A 25,790-nucleotide genomic window follows, 5' to 3' on the forward strand; every position below is an offset into this window, starting at 1 on the left:
AGGTAAATGGGTTGATTGGCCCTCAGCTTGTGTGGTGTTGCGGTGCCGTGCAGTAGTAGCTTAGAGGATGCAGCAGTTTTATGAATTGCTCAGATTCCTTGTGTGTAATGTATTACTGTTTTATCTCCCTCTTGTGTTTTTTTAGCACACAATTTTACACTCATCCTGTTGATAAACCAACCCTAACCCAATGTTATGTCAATTTATTTACATTTCTGTCTTGTATCAGCTGAATGTTTGAATGTTCCTGGAAATTACTAAGTAATACAATGCACTACTACTATGCAGCTACTGACGTGTCTTCTCTTCTCTTTTTATCCTGCTCTATTTCCCCCAGTCTGTCAGAGTAAGGATATCCGTAACAACGTGACCAACCTGCAGTTATTAGAGAACTGCACAGTAATTGAGGGCCACTTGAAGATCCTCCTCATGTTCAAGGCCAAGCCCGTGGACTTCAGGGGCCTCAGCTACCCCAAGCTGACCGTTGTCACCGACTTCCTCCTCCTATTTAGGGTCTATGGTCTAGAGTCCCTCAGCAATCTGTTCCCCAACCTGACGGTGATCCGAGGCAACAACCTGTTCTTCAACTACGCCCTGGTTCTGTTTGAGATGGTGGACCTTAAGGAGCTGGGGCTCCAGAGCCTCATGAACATCACCCGGGGAGCCGTAAGGGTGGAGAAGAACCCGGACCTCTGCTACCTCTCCACCCTGGACTGGTCCAAGATCCTGGACACAGTGGAGGACAATTACATCGTGGCCAATAAGAATGACCGTGAGTGTGGGGATGTGTGCCCAGGCACGGCCTATGGGAAAACCACCTGTCCTCAGACTACCATCAATGGACACTTTGGAGAGCGCTGCTGGACTCAGAACCACTGCCAGAGAAGTAAGTGGCCTTTTTTAGATACTTAAAGTATTTCTGAAAGAATGGTAAAGAACACACAAAAAAGAGTACTGTATATAAATTATTATATCTCAAACATTGGTTGCCCACATGTTTTCTTTGGTCATTTCCTGATACATCTGATATGTTCAGTTGGCATATGTGAATGTATGAAGGTCCAGGCCTAATTGCTTGGCATTTTCATCCAATTTCATTTGTTACCTATGCCAACTTGACGATTTAGATAAGGTTATGATGTTAAATATAGAAGAACTTGCGCTCTGCCTGGATGTCACTTTTCCTGTAGGTCATTTCACCTCGTTCTAGCAGGAATTCTCCAGAGCTGTCCGTTTGCCTGTCTTTCTGTGGTAAAAGTAGAAGGATGAATGAAGGTGACAGAGATAATGATAACTGTATGGAAAAGAGATTTCCTACCCAATCAATGCAGACGAATGATGCTTTTGCACAGATGGCTTTTGTAATGATTTCCATAATAGAGGGATTGTTGTTCTTTCTATAATACGTCACGGGCCATGCCTACTCCCCTTTGATTTTTCATTCATTGACTGGAGCATGTAGGGAATGTTTTTGTAATTATAAAATAAGGAGAGAGACTAGGCTGGCCTCATGTACAATTCAAAGTTCTCAGACAGACAAGCAGGCTGACAATATAATTGGAAAGAGATGATGCATTTGCTGGGAGAGGAGAGAGAGCGTAAGAGGAGAGAGGTGAGGGGCAGAGCTGATGGTGAAAGGTGCAGTGTGTGCCAATACAAATCTTACAGCACACTCCCTTGCTGTCATCCCCTCTCTTATCTGTATGTGTGATGGATCTGTGTGTGTGTCTGTATTTGAATCAGTTCATGTACGGGTCTGTGTGTGTATGATAGGGCTTGGCGATATATCAAAGTAATTTGATACATTTTAATTTATGTTTTTGCATGAAATCCCAAAAGCCTGGATCGCAAGAATTAAATATTATTTTTATTATATATTTTTTGAGCATTTGTCCGCTTATTCTCATTTGGTCTTTTTGGTCTCGTCTCCTTGGCTCCTTCTGTGCTGTGTGCACCTTCCCACTCATACACCAAGCCCCTGCCACTCACAACAACACAGATGAAAGATCACTTTTTCCTCTCTGACAGCAAGCAGTTTCAATTGGGTATTTGTATTTCAGGGTTTTACTGTAATAGAGGAGAACATAACCTTTCTAACTATACACTTTTTATGACTCAATTGACAGCGAGCAGACCGGGAGTATCAATGAACATTTGTTTCTGGAAAATGAATGCTCAGTTTCTGTCACGCGTGGCACCATGTGCCACTAGCAGCATTTTAGCTACAGACTGTTATTTGCTAGCTGTCTTGTCTGTGTTTTATAAATGTGCAATGAGCATAAAAATAAGCATTTATATAAGCAATTGGCATTCGGAGAAATAAGCATCTTATCCAGCCACTTGATTTAAACATCTAAACAAAGTGGACAGGCTAGCATGGTGTTCAAAACTGTTGGATGCTGACAGGAGGGTGTGTTCATAAATTAAACTGTTCTACCTTGTTAGCTAGCACATAGGCCTAGATCAGGAGTCAGCAACCTTTTTTTGTGTGGAGTGCCAATTTACAATATATCTTAACATGTCTCACGATCTGCCTGCCAGTTATGATTTTCATATGTGCATTACAACTAATTGTGTCTGCTGAATATCTAAATGCCCACATACAGAAGAATTCCAAAGCTCACTAAACAGATGCCATGTCCATTAGCACCAAGGGTTTGAACTTGGAACACAGATTCTCTTGGTGGATGTTAGTGACATTTAAGCACGGGTTGGCCAATCTTATCTTCAATCAGCTTTGTGAATCCTTTATGTTTCCCCACCATAGCAGGGGCATCATCAGTTGTAATAGCGAATATGTTTTTAATTTTGACACCTCTCCTCAAAATGATCTGTGAACGCTTTTGCTACATCTTCCCCTTTTGTAGTACCATGCATGGGTTTTAGGCAAAGCAGCTCTTGCAACAACTGCCAGATGTGGGAATGTCATTCACATCCACATTCTCAAGAGCCACACAAAAAACAGGTGTGTCTTTTAGTTTTCTGCTCCTCAACCATCTCGGTAACACACCATTCAACAGTACTGGTAGACACAAGCATGTATTTTTTTTTCAAATCTTTGAGGCGATTGTCTTTGTCAGGCAATCCATCAAATAAAGACTTGCGAACTACTGAGGAAAGCCTCCTTGTTATATTCCCCATTTTAGTAAATGGTTTTCCATGTTAAGCAATGCACTGCGCAACTTTGTAGCTCTCCTCCAGCTTGATTTTTTTTTGACTGCATGTTGATTTGTAAATACACTGCTTTGCTTTTCCAACCTGGACACGGCCTTCTTGATTCCTTCAGCCTTGTTCGCTTCATCCTTGATGTTTTTCTCATGTCTCTTTTCAAAATATTGCCGTACACTTCCAGTCCGACAAACAGTTTTACAACAGAGAGCGCAAACAGACCGGGCCTTCAGTAAACAGATTTCACATTCCTTTGTCCAAGAGGCAATAAATGAGCAGACATCTGCCTTATTTTTTTTTGCTGATGACATTTTGCGCTCTGATCTTTTTTAAATAACAAAAGAAGGCTTGCTAGCTGATAGCCGTGTCAAAACAATGTTCTCATCTTCAGTGCCGCCTTGGTTTTGAATTTGGCGGGAGAGGTGAGCCAGGTCATCTTGCGCTGAACTAATAATATGAAACTCCTGCAAATTCATGAAAGCCCATTGGCTAATCAGAACTGATGTACTTCGGACTACACCATTGCATTGAATACCAATGCAATTTTGGAAACCAATGCAGGAGTGTGTGTATATAATGACTCCAACCTAAGTGTATGTGTGTGTGTGTGTGTGTGTGTGTGTGTGTGTGTGTGTTATATAACAGTTGAAGTCGAAAGTTTACATACACTTAAGGTTGGAGTTATTTAAAACTCATTTTTCAACCACTACACAAATTTCTTCTTAAAATTTCTTTGGGATAGGGGGCAGTATTTTCACATCCAGATGAAAAGCGTGCCCGAAGTAAACTGCCTGTTACTCAGGCCCAGAAGCTAGGATTTGTATGATAGTATTGGATAGAAAACACAAAAGTTTCTAAAACTGTTAAAATAATGTCTGTGAGTATAACAGAACTGATTTGGCAGGTGAAACCCCGAGCACAAGCCATCCAGGGAATTTGTTTTTTTGAGGTCATTATGTTTTCCAATGGGAATCCCAATTGTTTTTTTTATATGTATGTTTTTTTTGTGTTTTTTTTAGGGCCCATATTGCAGTTCCTATGGCTTCCACTAGATGTCAAGTCTTCAGAAATTGTTTGATGTTTGTCTTTTGCGAAATGAAGAAGTAATGCTGTTCTTTGTACGTGTCACTCTTGAAGGTCTCCAGAATTTTGGTGCGCGTGAACAGGAGCGCGCTCTGTTATTTTTCTTCGCTATTGGAAACGGTTTATCCCATCTTAAATTTGATAGATTATTTACATTTTAGGATACCTGAGGTTGGATTAGGAACGTTGTTTGAAATGTTTGGACCAAGTTTACAGGTAACTTATTAGATTCTTTGTAGTAATGTTGGAACCAGTGTGTTTCTGAATCAAATGCGGCAAATAAATTGACATTTTGGGGATATAAAGAAGGAATTTATTGAACAAAATGACCATTCATTGTGTCACAGACATTTGAGATTGAGGATCTTTAATCTTTTTGCAAAAGTAAGGCATTTATCATATGGCCATTTGATTATGTTTTACTGGTAATGGGGACAAAAGTAAATGCCCAAAAAATAACTTTTTGGTCAGTGTGGTGTGTAAACTAGACTGCTCAAAAAAACAAAGGGAACATTAAAATAACACATCCTAGATCTGAATGAATTAAATATTCTTATTAACCTCTCGAGGCAACCCGACGCGCTTGCGTCCCACCTTGCCAACAATAAATGCAAATGCGCTATACCAAATGCTAATAGCACTCGTTAAAACTCAAACGTTCATTAAAATTCACATACAGGGTACTCAATTCAAGCTACACTCGTTGTGAATCTAGCCAACGAGTCAGATTTGTAAAATGCTTTTCGGCGAAAGCATGAGTAGCTTATTATCTGATAGCAGGCAACACGCCGAAATACCAGAAGGGACGTAAACAAAGGAATGAGTGTAGCCGGCGCTACACAAAACGCAGAAATAAAATATAAAACATTCATTACCTTTGATGAGATTCTTTGTTGGCACTCCTATATGTCCCATAAACATCACTATTGGGTCTTTTTTTCCGATTAAATCGGTCCAAAAATACCCTAAATATCGATCTATGAAAAGTGTGATCCAGGAAAGAACAGCGTTTTAAAACGCAACGTCATTTTTTAAAATTAAAAAAGTATATAAACTTTCACAAAACACTTCAAAATACTTTTGTAATCCAACTTTAGGTATTAGTAAACGTTAATAATCTATCAAATTGATCACGGGGCGATGTGTATTCAATAGCTTCACATCTTGAACTCCTGGTCGAAAATTCCTCCTCCAAAACATCCTATCGGAGACCGGAAGGAATGGGCTCTCTCTTACTCGTTTGACCAAGAAACAAAGCCCAGGCAATTGACAAGACTGGCGACATCGTGTGGAAGCTGTAGGACTTGCAATCTCAGCCCTATGTAATTTGGTTTCCCATTTACAATACATGCAAGTGGCGCATTGATACCTTTTCCATTTTTCAGTGATCAGTTTTTCTTGCGCTTTTCGATGAAACACAGGCTCTGTTATAGTCACTGCCGTGATTTAACCAGTTTTAGAAACGTCAGAGTGTTTTCTATGCACTCATTCTAATTATATGCATATACTATATTCCTGGCATGAGTAGCAGGACGCTGAAATGTTGCGCGATTTTTAACAGAATGTTCGAAAAAGTAGGGGGTAGGCTTAACAGGTTTTAAATACTTTTTTCTTTGCATAGTTGAATGTCCTGACAACAAAATCACAAAAATTATCAATGGAAATCAAATATATCAACCCATGGAGGTCTGGATTTGGAGTCACACTCAAAATTAAAGTTGAAAACCACACTACAGGCTGATCCAACTTTGATGTAATGTCCTTAAAACAAGTCAAAATGAGGCCCAGTAGTGTGTGTGTGGCCTCCACGTGCCTGTATGACCTCCCTACAACGCTTGGGCATACTCCAGATGAGGTGGCGAATGGTCTCCTGGATCTCCTCCCAGACCTGAACTAAAGCACCAGCCAACTCCTGGACAGTCTGTGGTGCAACGTGGCGTTGGTGGATGGAGCGAGACATGATGTCCCAGATGTGCTCAATTGGATTCAGGTCTGGGGAACGGGCGGGCCAGTCCATAGCATCAATGCCTTCCTGTTGCAGGAACTGCTGACACACTCCAGCCACATGAGGTCGAGCATTGTCTTGCATTAGGAGGAACCCAGGGCCAACCGCACCAGCATATGGTCTCACAAGGGGTCTGAGGATCTCATCTCGGTACCTAATGGCAGTCAGGCTACCTCTGGCGAGCACATGGAGGGCTGTGCGGCCCCCCAAAGAAATGCCACCCCACACCATGACTGACCCACCGCCAAACCGGTCATGCTGGAGGATGTTGCAGGCAGCAGAACGTTCTCCACGGCATCTCCAGACTGTCCCGCCTGTCACATGTGTTCAGTGTGAACCTGCTTTCATCTGTGAAGAGCACAGGGCTCCAATGGCGAATTTACCAATCTTGGTGTTCTCTGACAAATGCCAAACGTCCTGCACGGTGTTGGGCTGTAAGCACAACCCCCACCTGTGGACGTCGGGCCCTCATACCACCCTCCTGGAGTCTGTTTCTGACCGTTTGAGCAGACACGTGCACATTTGTGCGCTGCTGGAGGTCATTTTGCAGGGCTCTGGCAGTGCTCCTCCTTGCACAAAGGCGGAGGTAGAGGTCCTACTGCTGTGTTGTTGACCTCCTACGGCCTCCTCCACATCTCCTGATGTACTGGCCTGTCCCCTGGTAGAGCCTCCATGCCCTAGACACTATGCTGACAGACACAGCAAACCTTCTTGCCACAACTCGCATTGATGTGCCATCCTGGATGAGCTGCACTACCTGAGCCACTTGTGTAGGTTGTAGACTCCGTCTCATGCTACCACTAGAGTGAAAGCACCGCCAGCATTCAAAAGTGACCAAAACATCAGCCAGAAAGCATAGGAACTGAGAAGTGGTCTGGTCACCACCTGCAGAACCACTCCTTTATTGGGGGTGTCTTGCTAATTTCTTATTTCCACCTGTTGTCTATTCCATTTGCACAACAGCATGTGAAATTTATTGTCAATCAGTGTTGCTTCCTAAGTAGACAGTTTGATTTCACAGAAGTGTGATTGACTTGGAGTTACATTGTGTTGTTTAAGTGTTCCCTTTATTTTTTTGAGCAGTGTATATTTATCTAGGCAAGTCAGTTAAGAACAAATTCCTATTTACAATGACGGCCTACCCCGGCCAAACCTGGACAACGCTGGGCCAATTGTGTGCCGCCCTAGCACGGCCTGATGTAATACTGCCTGGATTCGAACCAGGACTGTAGTGACGCCTCTTGCACTGCACATGCAGTGCCTTACACTGCTGCGTCCATGTGTTAACTATTTAACTGTACTAGAATGCTTAAAAGGCCGATAAAGAAAATGTATATAACACCAGCGTGTCGGAGGGAACACTGGCGACCGTTATCAGCTTGCAGGCACCCGGCCTGCCACAAGGAGTCGCTAGAGCGCAATGGGGAAAGGAAATCCTTGCCAGCAGCTCCCAGTCAAGGCCGGCTGTGACACAGCCTGCGATCGAACCCGGGGCTGTAGTGACATGGCGATACAGTGCTTTAGACCGCTGCGTCATTCGGGAGGCCCCGCTATAGTTCTTTCTTACATGTTCTGTTTGAGCTGCTTTTAAAAGCAGCAGTCGAATTAAAAACATTTCCATAATAGCAAGCTATAACTGATGGTTTGGTTACCTAAACTAACAAGTCTGTTTGTTTGGTTAGCAAGGCAACTACTGTAGCTATTGAGTAACTTGCTAGCTACTTCAGTCGATATTGATAACATGCATACCTGCAAATTAAAACATTCATAGCAGCAAATGTTTTCAATTATAGCAACGGTATAAAAGGGATAATCAACTCGGGGCTCTATGCGTTCTCTGGAAAATAGTGCAACCGTCCACGTCGTTTATCATTTTCCAAAAAGCGCATAGCCTCTTGTTGATTATCCCTTACATATCACATGGCGCTGTACTTCCTTTAAAGTTAGACACCTTGGGTCATTTAAAAACACATACATATAGACTTAATGAAGTTAATATAATAAACGCCTTACTTTTGATCATCTTCTGTTGGCACTCCAAAAGGTCCCAGTTACATCACAAATGGTCCTTTTGTTTGATAATGTCCTTTATATCCATAAAAACTCAGTTTAGCTGGCGCGCTTCAGTCAATAATCCACCCAGTTTTCCTCCATCAAAATGCACACAAAGTGAATCCCAAACGTTATTAATAAACTTTTCCAAACAAGTCAAACAATGTTTATAATCAGACCTTAGGTACCCTAATACGTAAATAAACAATACATTTAAGACTGAGAATCGTTATTGTCTTTACCAGAGAATAATACCAGAGAATAATACCAAAGAACGTGCTCTCTTCCACGCGCTTGGAAACACTACTGCCAAAATGGGAGCCCCTTAGAAAAACTAAAATTTCAGGCTCATTTTTCCAAAAACCAGTCTGAAACTCTTTCTAACCACTGACACCTAGTGGAAGCCCTAGGACCTGCAATCTGGGATAACTTTGCCTTACAATAAAAGTGACAGCCATTGAAAATAGTGCTAGGCAGAATTTTTTTTTGGGGGGGGGGTTGTCCTCAGGGTTTTGCCTGCCATATCAGTTCTGTTATACTCGCAGACATTATTTTAACAGTTTTAGAAACTTTTTTTCTATCCATATCTACCAATTTTTAGGCATATCCTAGCTTCTGGGCCAGAGTAACAGGCAGTTTACTTAGGGCATGCTTTTCATCCGGACGTGAAAATACTGCCCCCTTCCCAAGAGCGGTTAAGGACAACAAAGTCAAGGTATTGGAGTGACCATCACAAAGCAATTAAATCAAATCGAATTTTATTTGTCACATACACATGGTTAGCAGATATTAATGCGAGTGTAGCGAAATGCTTGTGCTTCTAGTTCCGACAATGCAGTAATAACCAACGAGTAATCTAACCTAACAATTCCACAACTACTACCTTATACACACAAGTGTAAAGGGATAAAGAATATGTACATAAAGATATATGAATGAATGATGGACCAGAACGGCATAGGCAAGATGCAGTAGATGGTATAGAGTACAGTATATACATATGAGATGAGTAATGTAGTGTATATAAACATAGTGGCATAGTGTAAAGTGGCTAGTGATACATGTATTACATAAAGTTGGCAAGATGCAGTAGATGATATAGAGTACAGTATATGCATATACATATGAGATGAGTAATGTAGGGTATATAAACATTATATTAACTGACCTCAATCCTACAGCATGTTTGTGGGCAGAACTGAAAAAAGTGTGTGCAAGCAAGGGGGCCTACAAACCAGGCTCAGTTACACCTGCTCTGTCAGGAGGAATGGGGCAAAATTCACCCAACTTATTCTGAGAAGCTTGTGGAAGGCTACCCAAAATGTTTGACCCAAGTTAAACAATTAAAAGGCAATGCACCAAATACTAATTGAGTGCATGTAAACTTCTGACCCACTGGGAATGTGATGAAAGAAATAAAAGATGAAATAAATCACTACTATTATTCTGACATTTCACATTCCTAAAATAAAAATGGTGATCCTAACTGACCTAAGACAGGGAATTTTTACTAGGATTAAATGTCAGGAATTGTGAAAAACTGATTTTAAATGTATTTGGCTAAGGTGTATGTAAACTTCATACTTCAACTGTATGTTTTCTTGGAAAACAAGGACATTTCTAAGTGACCCCAAACTTTTAACGGTAGTGTATGTCTTATGCTAAAGTGTACTGTTAGCTAGCTAACATTAGCTGGCGAGCTCCCTAGCAGATGTTATTATTCGTTTCCTAGAGGTGTTTGCTTTTCTAGTTAGAGCCTAATGTTAGCTAGCTAACATTGAACCAGGTTGGTTAGCTCACAGTACTGGCATTGTTGGCACTTTGTTCATTGTTGTCTAACTAGCTAACTGGCTGGCTCGTCAGCTAACGTGCCGTGTGCACAACCTCCGTTGGAATATGGCCGGTGTCAGTAAATGTCTGCTGGTTAGGCTGTTTTTATGTCATCCAGAGGTAAACAAATCATCAGCCAGAGCATCAAGTGTGCGCTCCGAGAGTGAAACGAGATGTGTCGGTCTAAAACTTAAGAGGGTGTGAACGATGCTGAATAGGTGTAGACAAAGAGCTCTTCGCTAGATACCAAAGCATTCAAAGCCAATTTTCTCGTGAGTTTACAAGTTGATCAACTTTCAAAGCAGAATTACTTTCCCATTGTTCCTCAAATGCAGTGTATGACATACCATTTTGTAGCGTGGAGTCTCTAAAACACCATTTCACATTTTGCTACAAAAGACCGAATCCAGGTGGTGAGTCACATAGGCTTTATTTTGTTATTTTCCCATCTACCAATAGGTGCCCTTATTTGTGAGGCATTGGAAAACCTCCCTGATCTTTATGGTAGAATCTGTGTTTGAAATTCACTGCTCGACTGAGGGACCTTACAGATAATTGTACGTGTGGGGTACGGGGATGAGGTAGTCATTCAAAAATCATGTTTAACACTATTATTGCAACCTGACTGAGTCCAAGAAATGTATTGTATTACTTCTTAGGCACATTTGTATTCCTATTCTTAATTAGGCTTGCCATAACAAAGGGGTCGAATACTTATTGACTCAAGACATGAATTGGTAAACAATAATAAAAACCTAATTTCACTTTGACTTTAATGGGTATTGTGTGTAGACCAGTGACACAAAATCTCATGCGGTAACACAACACAATGAGGAAAAAGTCCAGGGGTGTGAATGCTTTCCGAAGGCACTACTCTATTCCAACAGTTGGTACATTGCACAATCACTCAAGTAAATAACATTTCTCCCCCTCCATTAGTTACAAGAGGTGACTTTCAGAAGTCAAATACAAGCCAGTCTATGACTTTTACAGTTGGAATGCTAGAGGAGGGTGTAATGTAGGAAAGGTGGAAGGGACTTGGGCAATGGCGCACGAGTAGATAGAAGCGAGGGAATGGGAACTCTCACCCTCTCCTTGACTGAAAGACTAGTATGCACACTCCCTCAAAGACACACACACTTCGCTGTACGTGCGAGAAGCATTGCATCATGTTCTAAAATTGGCTCCTGCTTTGACACACACACACACCACTTGACTAAACTAGTGCCTATCACATGACATGGAGAGGACCATCATACCTGCTCCACTGCCCTTTCCACAGCAAAGGAAACCACTCTCACTCGCATCTCTCCCTCTCCTTTCTCACTATCACACATTAGGGCAATTCCACGATAACAGATTGATGCTGGCTCAGATTTTTCACTATAAACCAATGATTGCAAAGTTAAATAAACCAACTCTATGCACAAGGATGACCGAATTCCCACTGAAAATGTTACAGAAACACATTTACTTGCAAAGTTTAGTAACAGAATGATGGCACAAACCGTCATTCGGTTACCAAACTTTGAACCTGCACTAGAGGCCGACCGATTAATTAGGGCCGATTTCAAGTTTTCATAACAATCGGAACTCGGTATTATTGCACACCGATTTGGCCGATTTTAAAATGTTTTTATATATATATATATATATATATATATATATTACACCTTTTATTTAATCTTTATTTAACTAGGCAAGAACACATTCTTATTTTTAATGACGGCCGAGGAACGGTGGGTTAACTGCCTCGTTCAGGGTCAGAACGACAGATTTTCACCTTGTCAGCTCGGTGGATTCAATCTTACAGTTAACTAGACCAATGCAATAACGACCTGCCTCTCTCTCGTTGCACTCCACAAGGAGACTGCCTGTTACGAGAATTCAGTAAGCCAAGGTAAGTTGCTAGCTAGCATTAAACCTATCTTATAAAAAACAATCAATCATAATCACTAGTTAACTACACATGGTTGATGATATTACTAGTTTATCTAGCGTGTCCTGCGTTGCATATACTCGATGCGGTACGTATCGTTGCTCAAATGTGTACCTAACTATGAACATCAATGCCTTTGGGACACTGGGAGACCAATTCACCTTTCAGCAGGACAATTACCTAAAACACAAGGTCAAATATACACTGGAGTTGCTTACCAAGACGACGTTGAATGTTCCTGAGTGACCTAGTTAAGTTTTGACTTAAATCTATGGCAAATCTAGAAAATGGCTGTCTAGCAATGGTCAACAACCAACTTGAAAGCGCTTGAAGAAATAAATAAAAATCCAGGTGTGCAAACTCTTAGACTTACCCAGAAAGACAAACGGCTGTAATCACCGCATAAGGTGATTCGAACATGGATTGACTCAGTGTGAATACTAATGTATATGAGAATCCTGTATTTCATTTTCAATAGCTTGTTTAAAAATGTCTAAACACGTTTTCACTTTGTTATTATGGGGTGTTGTGTTTAGATGGGTGTTTAAAAAAAATGTTTTCAGGCTGTAACACAAAATGTGGAATAAGTTAAGGGGTATGAATACAATTCAGAAGGGATGTTGGTTATTAATGGTAACGTATGCTGGTGTTTGATGTTTTTTTTATAAACCTTGATTCCTGCCTGTAACGAGGTCTGTCACCTGAGGTGTCCTGAGAGGGAGAGGCCGAGGGTGAGAGAGAGATGGAGGAAAGCCCCTTAACTTCACTAGTGCAGCATTCTGAATTTTGGGTGAAAAGCGTGCCCAAATTAAACTGCCTGCTACTCAGTCCCATAAGCTAGGATATGCATATATTTAGTAGATTTGTATAGAAAACACTAAAGTTTCCAAAACTGTTAAAATAATGTCTGTGAGTATAACAGAACTGATATGGCAGGCGGAAACCAGAGGAAAATCCAACCAGGAAGTACTATTATTTTGAAAGGCTGTTTTTCCATTGAAAGCCTATCCACCATACAAAGACTTAGGACTCAGTTCACAATCTCTATGACTTCCTCAACATGTGACCAGTCTTTAGGCATTGTTTCAGGCTTTTACTCTGAACAATGAGGGAGATACACCGCTTTCAATGAGAGGACAGTGGAAATTTCCATCCATGAACCAAGCACATGATCGGGAGCGCATATTTCTTGTTTACCTTTTCCATTGACAAAGCTTTTGTCCGGTCGAAATATTATTGATTATTTATGACAAAAACAACCTGAGGATTGATTTTAAACATTGTTTGACATGTTTCTACTATCTTTTATTGCACTTTTTTGACTTTTCTTCTTGGTTTTGAGAGTGCGCGTTGTGCCCTTTTGGATTTCTGAACTAAACACACCAACAAAACGAAGGTATTTGGACATAAAGATTAACTTTATCGAACAAAACAAACATTTGTTGTCTAACATGGAGACCTGGGAGTGCCAACAGATGAAGATCATCAAAGGTAAGTGATTAATTTTAATGCTATTTCTGACTTTTATGACACTCTCCTTGGTTGGAAAATGGCTTTATGTGTTTCTGTGGCTAGAAGCTGACTTGACATAATCGCAAAGTGTTCTTTCGCTGTAAAGCCTTTTTGAAATCTGACGCAGTGGTAGCATTAAGGAGAAGTTTATCTGTATTCATATGTTTAACACTTGTCTTTTATCAATGTTTATGAGTATTTCTGTTATTTCATGTGGCTCTCTGCACTTTCACCGGATGTTTGTTTGAGACCATGCATTTCTGAAGATTTCTGAACACACCAATTTCAAATGAGGTTTTTGGACATAGATTAACTTTATCGAACAAAACACACATGTATTGTGTAACATGAAGTCCTGTGAGTGCCATCTGATGAAGATCATCAAAGTGGCTGGAAAATGGCTGTGTGGTTTTCTGTGACTAGGTGCTGACCTAACTTAATCGTTTGGTAGGCTTTACGGCGAAAGCACATCAATTTGAAATCCAACACTATGGCTGGATTTACAGGAAGTTTATCTTTAAAATGGTGTAAAATACTTGTATGTTTGAGGAATTGTAATTATGGGATTTCTGTTGCAATTTCACTGGCTGTTGTCGAGGTGCGTCCCACTTGTACCAGAGAGGTTAAGGAAGAAGTGAATGTTCCCTTTGTCGGGAGAGGCTCTCTCGTTCTCTTCCTCTTCACGGCTTTGAAAAGAGCGAGTGTGAAAGATGGCAGGCAGACGTGGATGATAAAAATGGCCCTGATCTCAGGCATGTAAAGGATGCCAGATGGCTGTGGACAAGTGACTGATCTGGGCAGGGATTCCATCAATCGGTGTTGGGGTGTAAAGTCAGGGCTTGGTTGGGCACTTGCAGGGCTAGTGGACCAACTGGGCCCTGGTGATGTCAACTCACAATAAGACAAGTTGAGCGACTCTCCTGCCCCTCTCTCCCCTCCCTTTGTAAACAGGTTTTCACTTTCAACCAGGCAGTGCAGCCTGATATGGAGGCCAGCTCAGGGTAGGATGGAGGTCTGGGGCGGTGTTTGTTCAGCTACTAATTGCGGTCTCGGCTAGATATAGGCAAAGATAACTATTAGCTGATCCTTTCTCCTCTTATGAATCAGATTTATTAGACAGAAAACAGGGATGCCCAGAGTATCTTCCTATGACAATTACATGCGAGAGGGAGACATATACAGTGCCTTGCGAAAGTATTCGGCCCCCTTGAACTTTGCGACCTTTTGCCACATTTCAGGCTTCAAACATAAAGATATAAAACTGTATTTTTTTTGTGAAGAATCAACAACAAGTGGGACACAATCATGAAGTGGAACGACATGTATTGGATATTTCAAACCTTTTTAACAAATCAAAAACTGAAAAATTGGGCGTGCAAAATTATTCAGCGCCCTTAAGTTAATACTTTGTAGCGCCACCTTTTGCTGCGATTACAGCTGTAAGTCGCTTGGGGTATCTCTCTATCAGTTTTGCACATCGAGAGACTGAAAATTTTCCCATTCCTCCTTGCAAAACAGCTCAAGCTCAGTGAGGTTGGATGGAGAGCATTTGTGAACAGCAGTTTTCAGTTCTTTCCACAGATTCTCGATTCGATTCAGGTCTGGACTTTGACTTGGCCATTCTAACACCTGGATATGTTTATTTTTGAACCATTCCATTGTAGATTTTGCTTTATGTTTTGGATCATTGTCTTGTTGGAAGACAAATCTCCGTCCCAGTCTCAGGTCTTTTGCAGACTCCATCAGGTTTTCTTCCAGAATGGTCCTGTATTTGGCTCCATCCATCTTCCCATCAATTTTAACCATCTTCCCTGTCCCTGCTGAAGAAAAGCAGGCCCAAACCATGATGCTGCCACCACCATGTTTGACAGTGGGGATGGTGTGTTCAGGGTGATGAGCTGTGTTGCTTTTACATAACGTTTTGCATTGTTGCCAAAAAGTTCAATTTTGGTTTCATCTGACCAGAGCACCTTCTTCCACATGTTTGGTGTGTCTCCCAGGTGGCTTGGGGCAAACTTTAAACAACACTTTTTATGGATATCTTTAAGAAATGGCTTTCTTCTCGCCACTCTTCCATAAAGGCCAGATTTGTGCAATATACGACTGATTGTTGTCCTATGGACAGAGTCTCCCACCTCAGCTGTAGATCTCTGCAGTTCATCCAGAGTGATCATGGGCCCTTGGCTGCATCTCTGATCAGTCTTCTCCTTGTATGAGCTGAAAGTTTAGAGGGACGGCCAGGTCTTGGTAGATTTGCAGTGGTCTGATACTCCTTCCATTTCAATATTATCGCTTGCACAGTGCTCCTTGGGATGTTTAAAGCTTGGGAAATCTTTTTGTATCCAAATCCGGCTTTAAACTTCTTCACAACAGTATCTCGGACCTGCCTGGTGTGTTCCTTGTTCTTCATGATGCTCTCTGCGCTTTTAACGGACCTCTGAGACTATCACAGTGCAGGTGCATTTATACGGAGACTTGATTACACACAGGTGGATTGTATTTATCATCATTAGTCATTTAGGTCAACATTGGATCATTCAGAGATCCTCACTGAACTTCTGGAGAGAGTTTGCTGCACTGAAAGTAAAGGGGCTGAATAATTTTGCACGCCCAATTTTTCAGTTTTTGATTTGTTACAAAAGTTTGAAATATCCAATAAATGTCGTTCCACTTCATGATTGTGTCCCACTTGTTGTTGATTCTTCACAAAAAAATACAGTTTTATATCTTTATGTTTGAAGCCTGGAATGTGGCAAAAGGTCGCAAAGTTCAAGGGGGCCGAATACTTTCGCAAGGCACTGTAATTGTCTGTTCCTCAAGCACACTGTTCAGTTGATGTGAATGTTCGGCCGCATATGCAGCCTTCTCTTGCACCACTGAGGGAGCTTTCCAGGTCAAAGTTCGTAGGCTGTGGAGGGCCCCTCCCCCCAATTTTTGCCCCAGACGAAGGCTGTGTCGCTGTCAGCGCCATCCCACTCGGCAGCATCACACACACACACAGGGCCCTATGAAATCCACAAAGCGTAGAACGCAGACGGAATCACTGAATCCAGAAATTAAAACAGAATTCAACAACATTAATAAATGTATTGAACTTAGTGCCCAACATTATCATAAGACGTGAGCAAAATGCATCAGTGATTTATATTTTCCTTTAACTTTCTGAAGAGGCAACATGGGATTGGCCCTGTCTGTGTGCACATTTGTCTACCACTTTGATTAGCCGTTAGCGATTTATAACATATTTAACAGAATGTAAACTTCCTGCCTCCCACATTGTCTCACTCAGTAACTTTCCATAAACCTAGCACTTATCCACCCTCCATTGACCCCAATATACACATTCATTACACATGTAAAGTATTCAATAAGTTCTAGTATGGTAACATGAATAAGTGTATTTCAAGCTAGAATCCAACACATGAAAGCTTTTCTTCTGCTTCTTTTTTTTCCCTAACCATGTGACCACTTGACAAGGGAAAATGTATGGAAAAACCCTACTTTTGTTATTCGCCACAAACAGGGCCTAGAATTCCTCTCTTGCTCTTGCCTTCCTTCTCCACAGATCATTGTCCTGATCTTCCAGTCAGCACCTCTTTATCATTCTCTCTTTCAAGGCTCCCGAGTGTCACAGCGGTCTAAGGCACTGCATCTCAGTGCTAGAGGCGTCACCCTGGTTTGAATCCAGGCTGTACATTCAGCACAGGAGGGTAGGGAAGGAAAAATAAGCTACAGGGCCCAGACAGTTAATAAGACTATGGCAGTTGGTGGCCATTTTGCATTTTTCTCTCATCAGGTTCTCACGGGGCTCAGCATTCTGAAACTCCTCTGAGATGGAACTCACAGGCACATGTTGGCTGAGAGGACATAGCTGTCTCTGCCCAGTGATATGCTTGTTATTGGGAGTTTATATAGTGTTTTGATCTTTAGCTTTGGAAGTGATTGTATAACAATTTTTTTTAGGTTACTTCCATGCATTTATTTTGTGAACCATAATAAGGCTGAGGATATGTGGTTAGTTATGACCCCCCATATCACCACTGTTCTATGATTTCATTACAGGTGGTTTTACAAGAGGCTGTCACCCTTTTGAATCACATGATCTCTCTGGCCTGCCTGGTGGTGGGATAAACAATCCTGTTGCCGCAGCCATGGGATATACTATGATGTGATAATTACCAGAGTGACTTACAGGAGCAATTATGGTTAAGTCCCTTGCTCAAGAGCATATCGACCACATTTATTTCACCCCTACCTATTCAGCTTGGGGATTCGAACCAGCCAACTTTTGGTTACTGGCCCAGGGCTCTTAAAGGGGTATTTTGGGAATGTCCCCAGAGTTCGATGAACAAATAGTAGATACCATTTTTATATCCAATATGAAGGAAGATGGAGGTAATTTTGCAAGCCAATGCTAATTAGCGTTAGCGCAACGGCGAAGTCTATGGGCATCTGCTATCAGGCTGGGACCATTGACTGTGCGAACTTGCTACACCTCTACCACGATACTTACCCGACAGTTGTGCCCCTCAGAGCAGGTCAGTGTGAACAGAATTGTCTCGTTCAGCCCAACACTCCTACAATATAAATGGTAATAGCCAAGCAATGATTTTGAAACAGCTGAAATGTGTATACACATTTTCCAACTATTTGAGACTTGTTTTATTGAGTTTTTACCTGAAATTGTTGTAACAGCCTGTAACATTCTGAAATTGCCGGCAGCACTGAGCCACGTAAAACTATGGAAAACCATCACCAAAATAAACGTATGATGTCGAGAGTAGATCTATCAAAAAGGTTATGTTTTAGCATTTTTAACATTATGGGGTGATTTCAGGTCCCAGAGTGGTATGGGGGAATTGTTTTCTTGTGGCTCAGAGTTTTTCCTGATATGTTGGGTGCTAACCTAACCAACTCTGGACCCTAGTAGGGTAGGCCATAGTAGTAAATCAGCTGTAAAAAAAAAAAAAAAAAAAAATGCTATGAGCTATGATGGGACCAGATTTTATTTCTATTTGGGTCATATGTCTTTTAACTCCTGGTAAAACTTCTGACCTTAGGGAGGATGAAAACATTAAAACCCTGTCAAACTGCAGCAACCTTGTACTTGTTCATATGAATTTACACAGACTAAGAGACAAACAATGCTATTGGACAATAGAACTAATAACCGGCCATGAGCTTGCTTTATGCAGTGTTGCATCACACAGTATGTCATCACTATTGTGTTGATTTATTCCAGTCAATAATTTTGGATTAAAAAGGCCTAGGTAGCTACCCGAGATTTGAATATCAACCAAATTTGATCACATTCACATTTTCTCAGATCACAAATAAATGAGCCTATACTAGACTATAAATACATTAGGGCTGACCCCATTTAGTCGACTGGTCAATTCTTTGGTCAATATGCTTTTGTTCGACCAAGTTTTCTTTATTTGAGCAGTAACAAAAAAAAAAATGTTTTTATGGTGTACAAGAAACCGTTCAGATTCTCATCTGCCTGCGTTGACTAATCCATTGTGGAGGCCGTGGGGATGGCACAGTCCTTCACTCGAAGATATGTGCTATTGGAATTGTATATGGTTATATTACACAAGAACAATGGTGCAACACTAATACAAATTATATTAGTTAATAACATGCGTTTTCTCCCAAGTTGGATAGCAGTCGCTGTCCACGGTTCTGAAATGTCAGTGTAGTGTTGAATTGGCGCCTTTTCCTAGACAATGTTGCTATATGCATAATAGGAAAGTTACCCAGCATATTTGGTGTTGAGAACAATGCGGCAAAGGCTCTTGCCTTAATTGTCTAAGAAAAGTGAGGAGAGGGGAAACCTCAACTTAATTTGGTCTATAATCAACTGAAGTTACAGGTCTGTGAGAGCCAGAAATGTTGCTTGTTTATTGGTGACCAAATACTTATTTTCCACCATAATTTGAAAATAAATAAATTAAAAAATCATACAATGTGATTTTCTGGATTTTTTTTTCTCATTTTGTCTGTCATAGTTGAAGTGTACCTATGAATAAAATTACAGGCCTCATCTTTTTAAGTGGGAGAACTTGCACAATTGGTGGCTGACTAAATACTTTTTTTGCCCCACTGTAGATATTATGCTGCAGCACTTGCTACTTTCTTTTTCCTGATCTCCAGTATTTTCCACGAGTCAAATTTATTCCACATATGACTTCCCCTTTACCTCCTGAGCAACCAAACATTCCCCCGTTTCAAGTTTGTCACGTCATATGCATCTATTTTGTTGTCACGTGTTACGGTGTTGAGTTTGTTATAACCAATTTATGGATGTAATTATGTTATGCTATAGGTCAGGTCCTATTCGTCACGTGCATGCGATGCATTCATGTGTCACGTAAAGAGAGCAAGGGTTGATGCATAAGGGAATGTTCTTCCTAAACAAATGGGTGATTTTGGTAACAGAAATGTTCAGTCATTACTGGCTGTAATTCTGTTACAGCTTCAGCGACATGGACAGTGCTATAAGCATTATTGATGTTCTTTGGTCACTGCAGCAGGGATGAGAGAGAGACAACGTGTGCTAGTCAGTCACTCGCTGTAAAAAAAATTGAAACCACAGCTGTCCGGGTGGATGGCCTCAGACGATTCCACAGGTGATGAAGCCTTCTTGGCAGTCTGTGCTTTGGGATGGAGCAAGGGCTTTGTGATGGAGATGCAATATGGCAGTCATGCCACCATAGCTAATCAGCCACCTGGTGGAAGGGAATTTGTGGATCTGATTCTCTTTCACCTGTTGTCTCCATCCTCCAAATCCCACCAACATCAGCTACCTCAGAGCGCAACTGGTCTTTGTTTGGGAATACACACGCCAAAGCACGCAACAGGCTGACCAATACAAGGGTTGACAAATTGGTGGCCATCCTGGCAAATTTGAGGCTTTTTGAGACAACATCCTCAACAAGGTTGGAAAGTGACACTGAAGATGAGGCCTCAATCTGATGTTCAAGAGGTGGATTTTGAGGTGGTCCAGGGAGATCACATGGAAGCCTGAGAGGAAGACAACCAAAGCTTTACTTTCTAGACTATCATTTTACAGATGTCCAAAAATGTTTTTAGGAGATGCGATGGATCATTGGGATCATTGTTTTTTTGTTTATACATGGAGCTAGCTAACTAACTTCGCTAGCTAAACAATGAAGCATAATGCCAATCTATAGAGTACTAGCAATACAAACCGATTGTCATAGCTAGCTAAAGTCAACCAAAGAGGTTTAATGTTAGCTAGCTAACAGTAGGCTCTAACTAGCAAGGCGAAATGGCATTCTGAGAATATTACTACACATATCATAAACGTAATGTTAGCTATCGAGCCAGCCATGTAACGTCAGCTAGCTAGCTAACAGTATAGTTAGCTAACGCACGTTTGTACATCTCGCTGTAACGCACGATTGACCTTCTTTTAGCACCCAAAAAATGTAATACTTCCAGGTCAACTGTAATATGAATACCATTGTAAAGCACAATTTCTCCCCTTTCTAAGAAAAATCAAAGGCGAGACCTTCATGCTGTAAGTTGGGCTCCCGAGTGACGCAGCGTTCTAAGGCACCGCATATCAGTGCAAGAGGCATCACTACAGTTCCTGGTTCAAATCCAGGCTGTATCACACCCGGGCATGATTGGGAGTCCCATAGGGTGGCGCACAATTGGCCCAGCATCGTCTGGGTTTGGCCGTCATTGTAAAAAATAATTTGTTCTTAACTGACTTGCCTAGTTAAAGGTTAAAAAGCATTTTTCAAATGCTGCCCGTCTCTGCATGATGGAAGAAGGCAATGAGCTCTGTCGGGTCTTTTTAAAATGACAGGTGGGGAAGCAAAACCTACTGCGTGATAGGGAAAAGGGGAGAAAGCCGTGTGGGGAAACTGCTTTTTTCATCCGATCTGTCCAGCTTATCACCTCTAAAATGTAAATAAAACACTATGAAGGCTTTATATAATGTGTCATTACATACCTATTTGAAGGTTTGTGTCGAATTTGAATCAGGTTTTTTAGGGCGGCGCTAAAGTATCTGCAGAAGTTAACTGCGGCAGTGAAGTTCTATTGAAATGGATACTTGCATCGTCAAGCCTTTAAGTTTTAACTTCTTGCGTCGAGCATTCCCGTATCCGGGAGCGTAATCATAGCCTCAAGCTCATTAGCATTATGCAACGTTAACTATTCATGAAAATCACAAATGAAATGAAATAAATATATTCACTCACAAGCTTAGCCTTTTGTTAACAACACTGTCATCTCAGATTTTCAAAATATGCTTTGCAACCATAGCTACACAAGCATTTGTGTAAGAGTATTGATAGCTAGCATAGCATTAAGCCTAGCATTCAGCAGGCAACATTTTCACAAAAACAAGAAAAGCATTCAAATAAAATAATTTACCTTTGAAGAACTTCGGATGTTTTCAATGAGGAGACTCTCAGTTAGATAGCAAATGTTCAGTTTTCCCAAAAATATTATTTGTGTAGGAGAAATCGCACCATTTTGTTCATCACGTTTGGCTAAGAAAAAACAACAAATTCAGTCATTACAACGCCAAACTTTTTTTCCAAATGAACTCCATAATATCGACAGAAACATGGCAAACGTTGTTTAGAATCAATCCTCAAGGTGTTTTTCACATATCTATTCGATGATAAATCATTCGTGGCAGTTGGGTTTGACCTCTGAAGCAAATGGAAAAATACACGCAGCTGGAGATTACGCAATAATTTCAACGGAGGACACCAAGCGGGCACCTGGTAAATATAGTCTCCTATGGTCAATCTTCCAATGGTATGCCTACAAATACGTCACAATGCTGCAGACACCTTGAGGAAACGACAGAAAGTGTAGGCTCATTCCTGGCGCATTCACAGCCATATAAGGAGACATTGGAACACAGCGCCTTCAAAATCTGGGCCATTTCCTGTTTGAAATTTCATCTTGGTTTCGCCTGTAGCATCAGTTCTGTGGCACTCACAGATAATATCTTTGCAGTGTTTTCTTTCCAAAGCTGTCAATTATATGCATAGTCAAGCATCTTTTCGTGACAAAATATCTTGTTTAAAACGAGAATGTTTTTTTATCCAAAAATTAAAAGAGCGCCCCCTATATCGAAGAAGTTAATACACTTTTTTTTAAAGCCACGTTTGACAGGATTACCTACTGACCAGCTCAAATATACAGAAACGTGCTATATGGCAAACCAATCCAAACTCATCTCAAGACATGTCCAGCCCACTCATTATCTCAGCCAATCATAGCTAGAGCGAAGGTTACTGACTTTTTGTGGCTTAACCAACTAGGCTCGTAATTTAACAATTGTGTTCGTTTTAACAGATGGCATACAAGTTTGTTATTAAGGCACAATAAAGTTCAGATGTTTGAGAAGGCATTTCTGCCCCAATAAAAACAACATTTTTATTAAAAGCACCTGCATTGCTTGCTGTTTGGGGTTTTAGGCTGGGTTTCTGTACAGCACTTTGAGATATCAGCTGATGTACAAAGGGCTATATAAATAAATTTGATTTGATTTATAAAAAAAATATTAACAAGTATGTTCAAATGGCTCTCCTGTGAAGTAGTGACCCGCAACATACGCCTAGTTTCTTGAACCGGGTAACACATGTATAAGCCAATTTTAGTCTTTGAAGCTGCAACTTAATTACAGCCATTTCTGACTGAAAAGTTCTGTTACCGAAAGCCCTCATTTGTTTAGGAAAAACATTCCCTATTCCCTCAACCCTTGCTCTCTTTACGTGACACATGTGTGCATCACATGCACGTGACCAATAGGCCCTGATTTATGGCATATCATAATCTCATCAATAAATTGTTAACAAGCTCAGAATACTGTAACAGCCAAATGGATGCAGAGAACGTGACAAATAAACTCTATAGGTAGAATGTTTAGACTACGGGTTGCTCATTAGATAAAGGGGAAGTGTTACGTGGAATAAATTTGACTAGTTGTGGAAAATACAGGAGATCAAGAAAAATGAGGTAAGGAGCAAGCGCTTCATGCATATTATGTGTGCCAAACAGTTGCTGTTGGATTGCAAAAAAAAAACGGACTGTTTGGAAGAATGTAATCAACAAAAACTATATTAGAAGCGTACCAGAGAGTCTAAAGTTACGTTTTGTTGCTAAGCCTTTATTAAAGCAAAGACTATAAACAGTTGCGTTCATGAATGCAATTTCCGAAATGGAACAGTTTATTTGTTTAAGCTAAATATTCAGGGATCACGTCATTTTATTTTAAAACAAAATTGCTTGATTGCATCTCAAATCATGAATGACTTGTATGCTTTAGTCTTAATACCATAACTTAAGCCTATATTTCAATATTTACATAGGCTACTGTATCAATCAAGCTATTTTTCATTCATGTATACGTATACGAGTCATTCTAATGTACTTGTCCTCTTGCTCAGTTGTGGACCGGGGCCTCCCACTCCTCTTTCTATTCTGGTTAGAATCAGTTTGTTCTGTTCTGTGAAGGGATTAGTACACAGCGCTGTACGATATCTTCAGTTTTTTGGCTATTTCTCGCATGGAATAGTCTTCATTTCTCAGAACAAAAATAGACTTGACGAGTTTCAGAGGAAAGGTCTTTGTTTCTGGCCATTTTGAGCCTGTAATCGAACCGACAAGTGCTGATGCTCCAGATACTCAACTAGTCTAAAGAAGGCCAGTTTTATTGCTTCTTTTTAATAAGCACATCAGATTTCAGCTGTGCTAACATAATTGCAAAATGGTTTTCTAATGATCAATTAGCCTTTTAAAATGATAAACTTGGATTAGCTAACACAACGTGCCATTGGAACACTGGAGTGATTGTTGCTGATAATGGGCCTCAGTACGCCTATGTAGATATTCCATAAAAAAATCAGCCGTGTCCAGCTACAATGGTCATTGACAACATTAACAATGTCCACTGTATTTCGGATCAATTTTATGTAAATTATAATAGGCAAACAAAATGTTATTTTTCTTTCAAAAACAAAGACATTTCTAAGTGACCCCACATTTTTGAACGGTAGTGTATCTCTTTCTATTATGCATGATAATAGTGTGGAACAGATTTCCAAAATTAAAATAACTTGGAGCGGATTTTCTGGTGTTTTTATTCTTATGGTCAACTAGAAAAATCACATACAATTAATCATTAGATTGTCTCTACTCTATAGCATTAATATGCGTGTACTTCAAGTGTATTGTTTTCATTAGTCTGCTGTTGATTCAGTCCCAAAATGTTTTGCATGTCAGCAGTATATTTTTCAAGATATTGCACTTTCTAGAAGCAAAGTGCCGCTGTCCACATCACGAAATGTATCTCTTCTATTCACTCTAATCATGATAAATTGTCTAACTTTAGAACCATATATGGTATAGGCTAGACCAGGGGTGGGCAACTCCAGTCCTCGGTGTTACACTTTTTCTCCATCCCTAGCAAACACCACTGATTAATGAAATTGCATTCTAAACTGAAGATCATGATTGTTGGAGTCAGGTGTGTTAACTGGGGCAAAACTGTGACACAAATCAGGCCCCCGAGGACTGGAATTGCCCAACCCTGGGCTAGACATGCTGTAAGGTTTGGACAAAAACTATTCTGATGCGATTTTCTTTATTGAATGAACCTATTTTTTTATAAGGATTGAAAAGAAAGCCAGTATGAGGGTTTGCGCTCAGGCTAGAATGGAAGGCGGACGGTGCATAGAAGAGAAAATATCTGTAGAGTTCAAAAGGTACTCGCACTGAACTATGTAAAGAAATAACCCAAGCTGGCCGAGATGCAAAAATAATAAACTTAAAGATGGACACCAGTGATTTTTGAACTTTTCCTGTAGAAAGGGAAATCCCAAGTATAAATACACTATAGTTAACACGCTACAATGCCCAAAAATACATTTTGACTATATTTTTTAAATATAGTTTTACTTTCTGTGCGTTCTTAGAATACCTCCCCTAACCCCACCCGTCCTGTGGGTTAGGTTACCTGGACGCAGAGTTGCCTACTCTTATCGATAATCCAGTATAGAGGTCGACCGATTATGATTTTCCAACGCCGATACCGATTTTTGGAGGACCAAAAAAGCAGATACCGATTAATCTGCCAATTTTTAGAATGTATTTGTAATAATGACAATTACAACAATACTGAATGAACACTTATTTTAACTTAAT

At 40.6% G+C, this 25,790-nt stretch overlaps 1 protein-coding gene across 2 annotated transcripts in view; it reads left to right on the forward strand.

Annotated features, from left to right (window-relative positions):
* The window catches only part of LOC135556127 (insulin receptor-like), a 117,888-nt gene that overhangs the window by 47,088 nt on the left and 45,010 nt on the right, over positions 1-25,790 (forward strand). For both annotated transcript variants that reach the window (XM_064989059.1, XM_064989058.1), the window contains exon 2: positions 338-886. In XM_064989059.1, coding sequence (XP_064845131.1) covers positions 430-886 — 457 coding nt within the window. In that variant the 5' untranslated portion in view covers positions 338-429. The remainder of the gene's footprint in view (positions 1-337; positions 887-25,790) is intronic.

The sequence above is a fragment of the Oncorhynchus masou genome, chromosome 15, assembly GCF_036934945.1.
Source record: "Oncorhynchus masou masou isolate Uvic2021 chromosome 15, UVic_Omas_1.1, whole genome shotgun sequence".
Classification (NCBI taxonomy): Eukaryota; Metazoa; Chordata; class Actinopteri; order Salmoniformes; family Salmonidae; genus Oncorhynchus; species Oncorhynchus masou.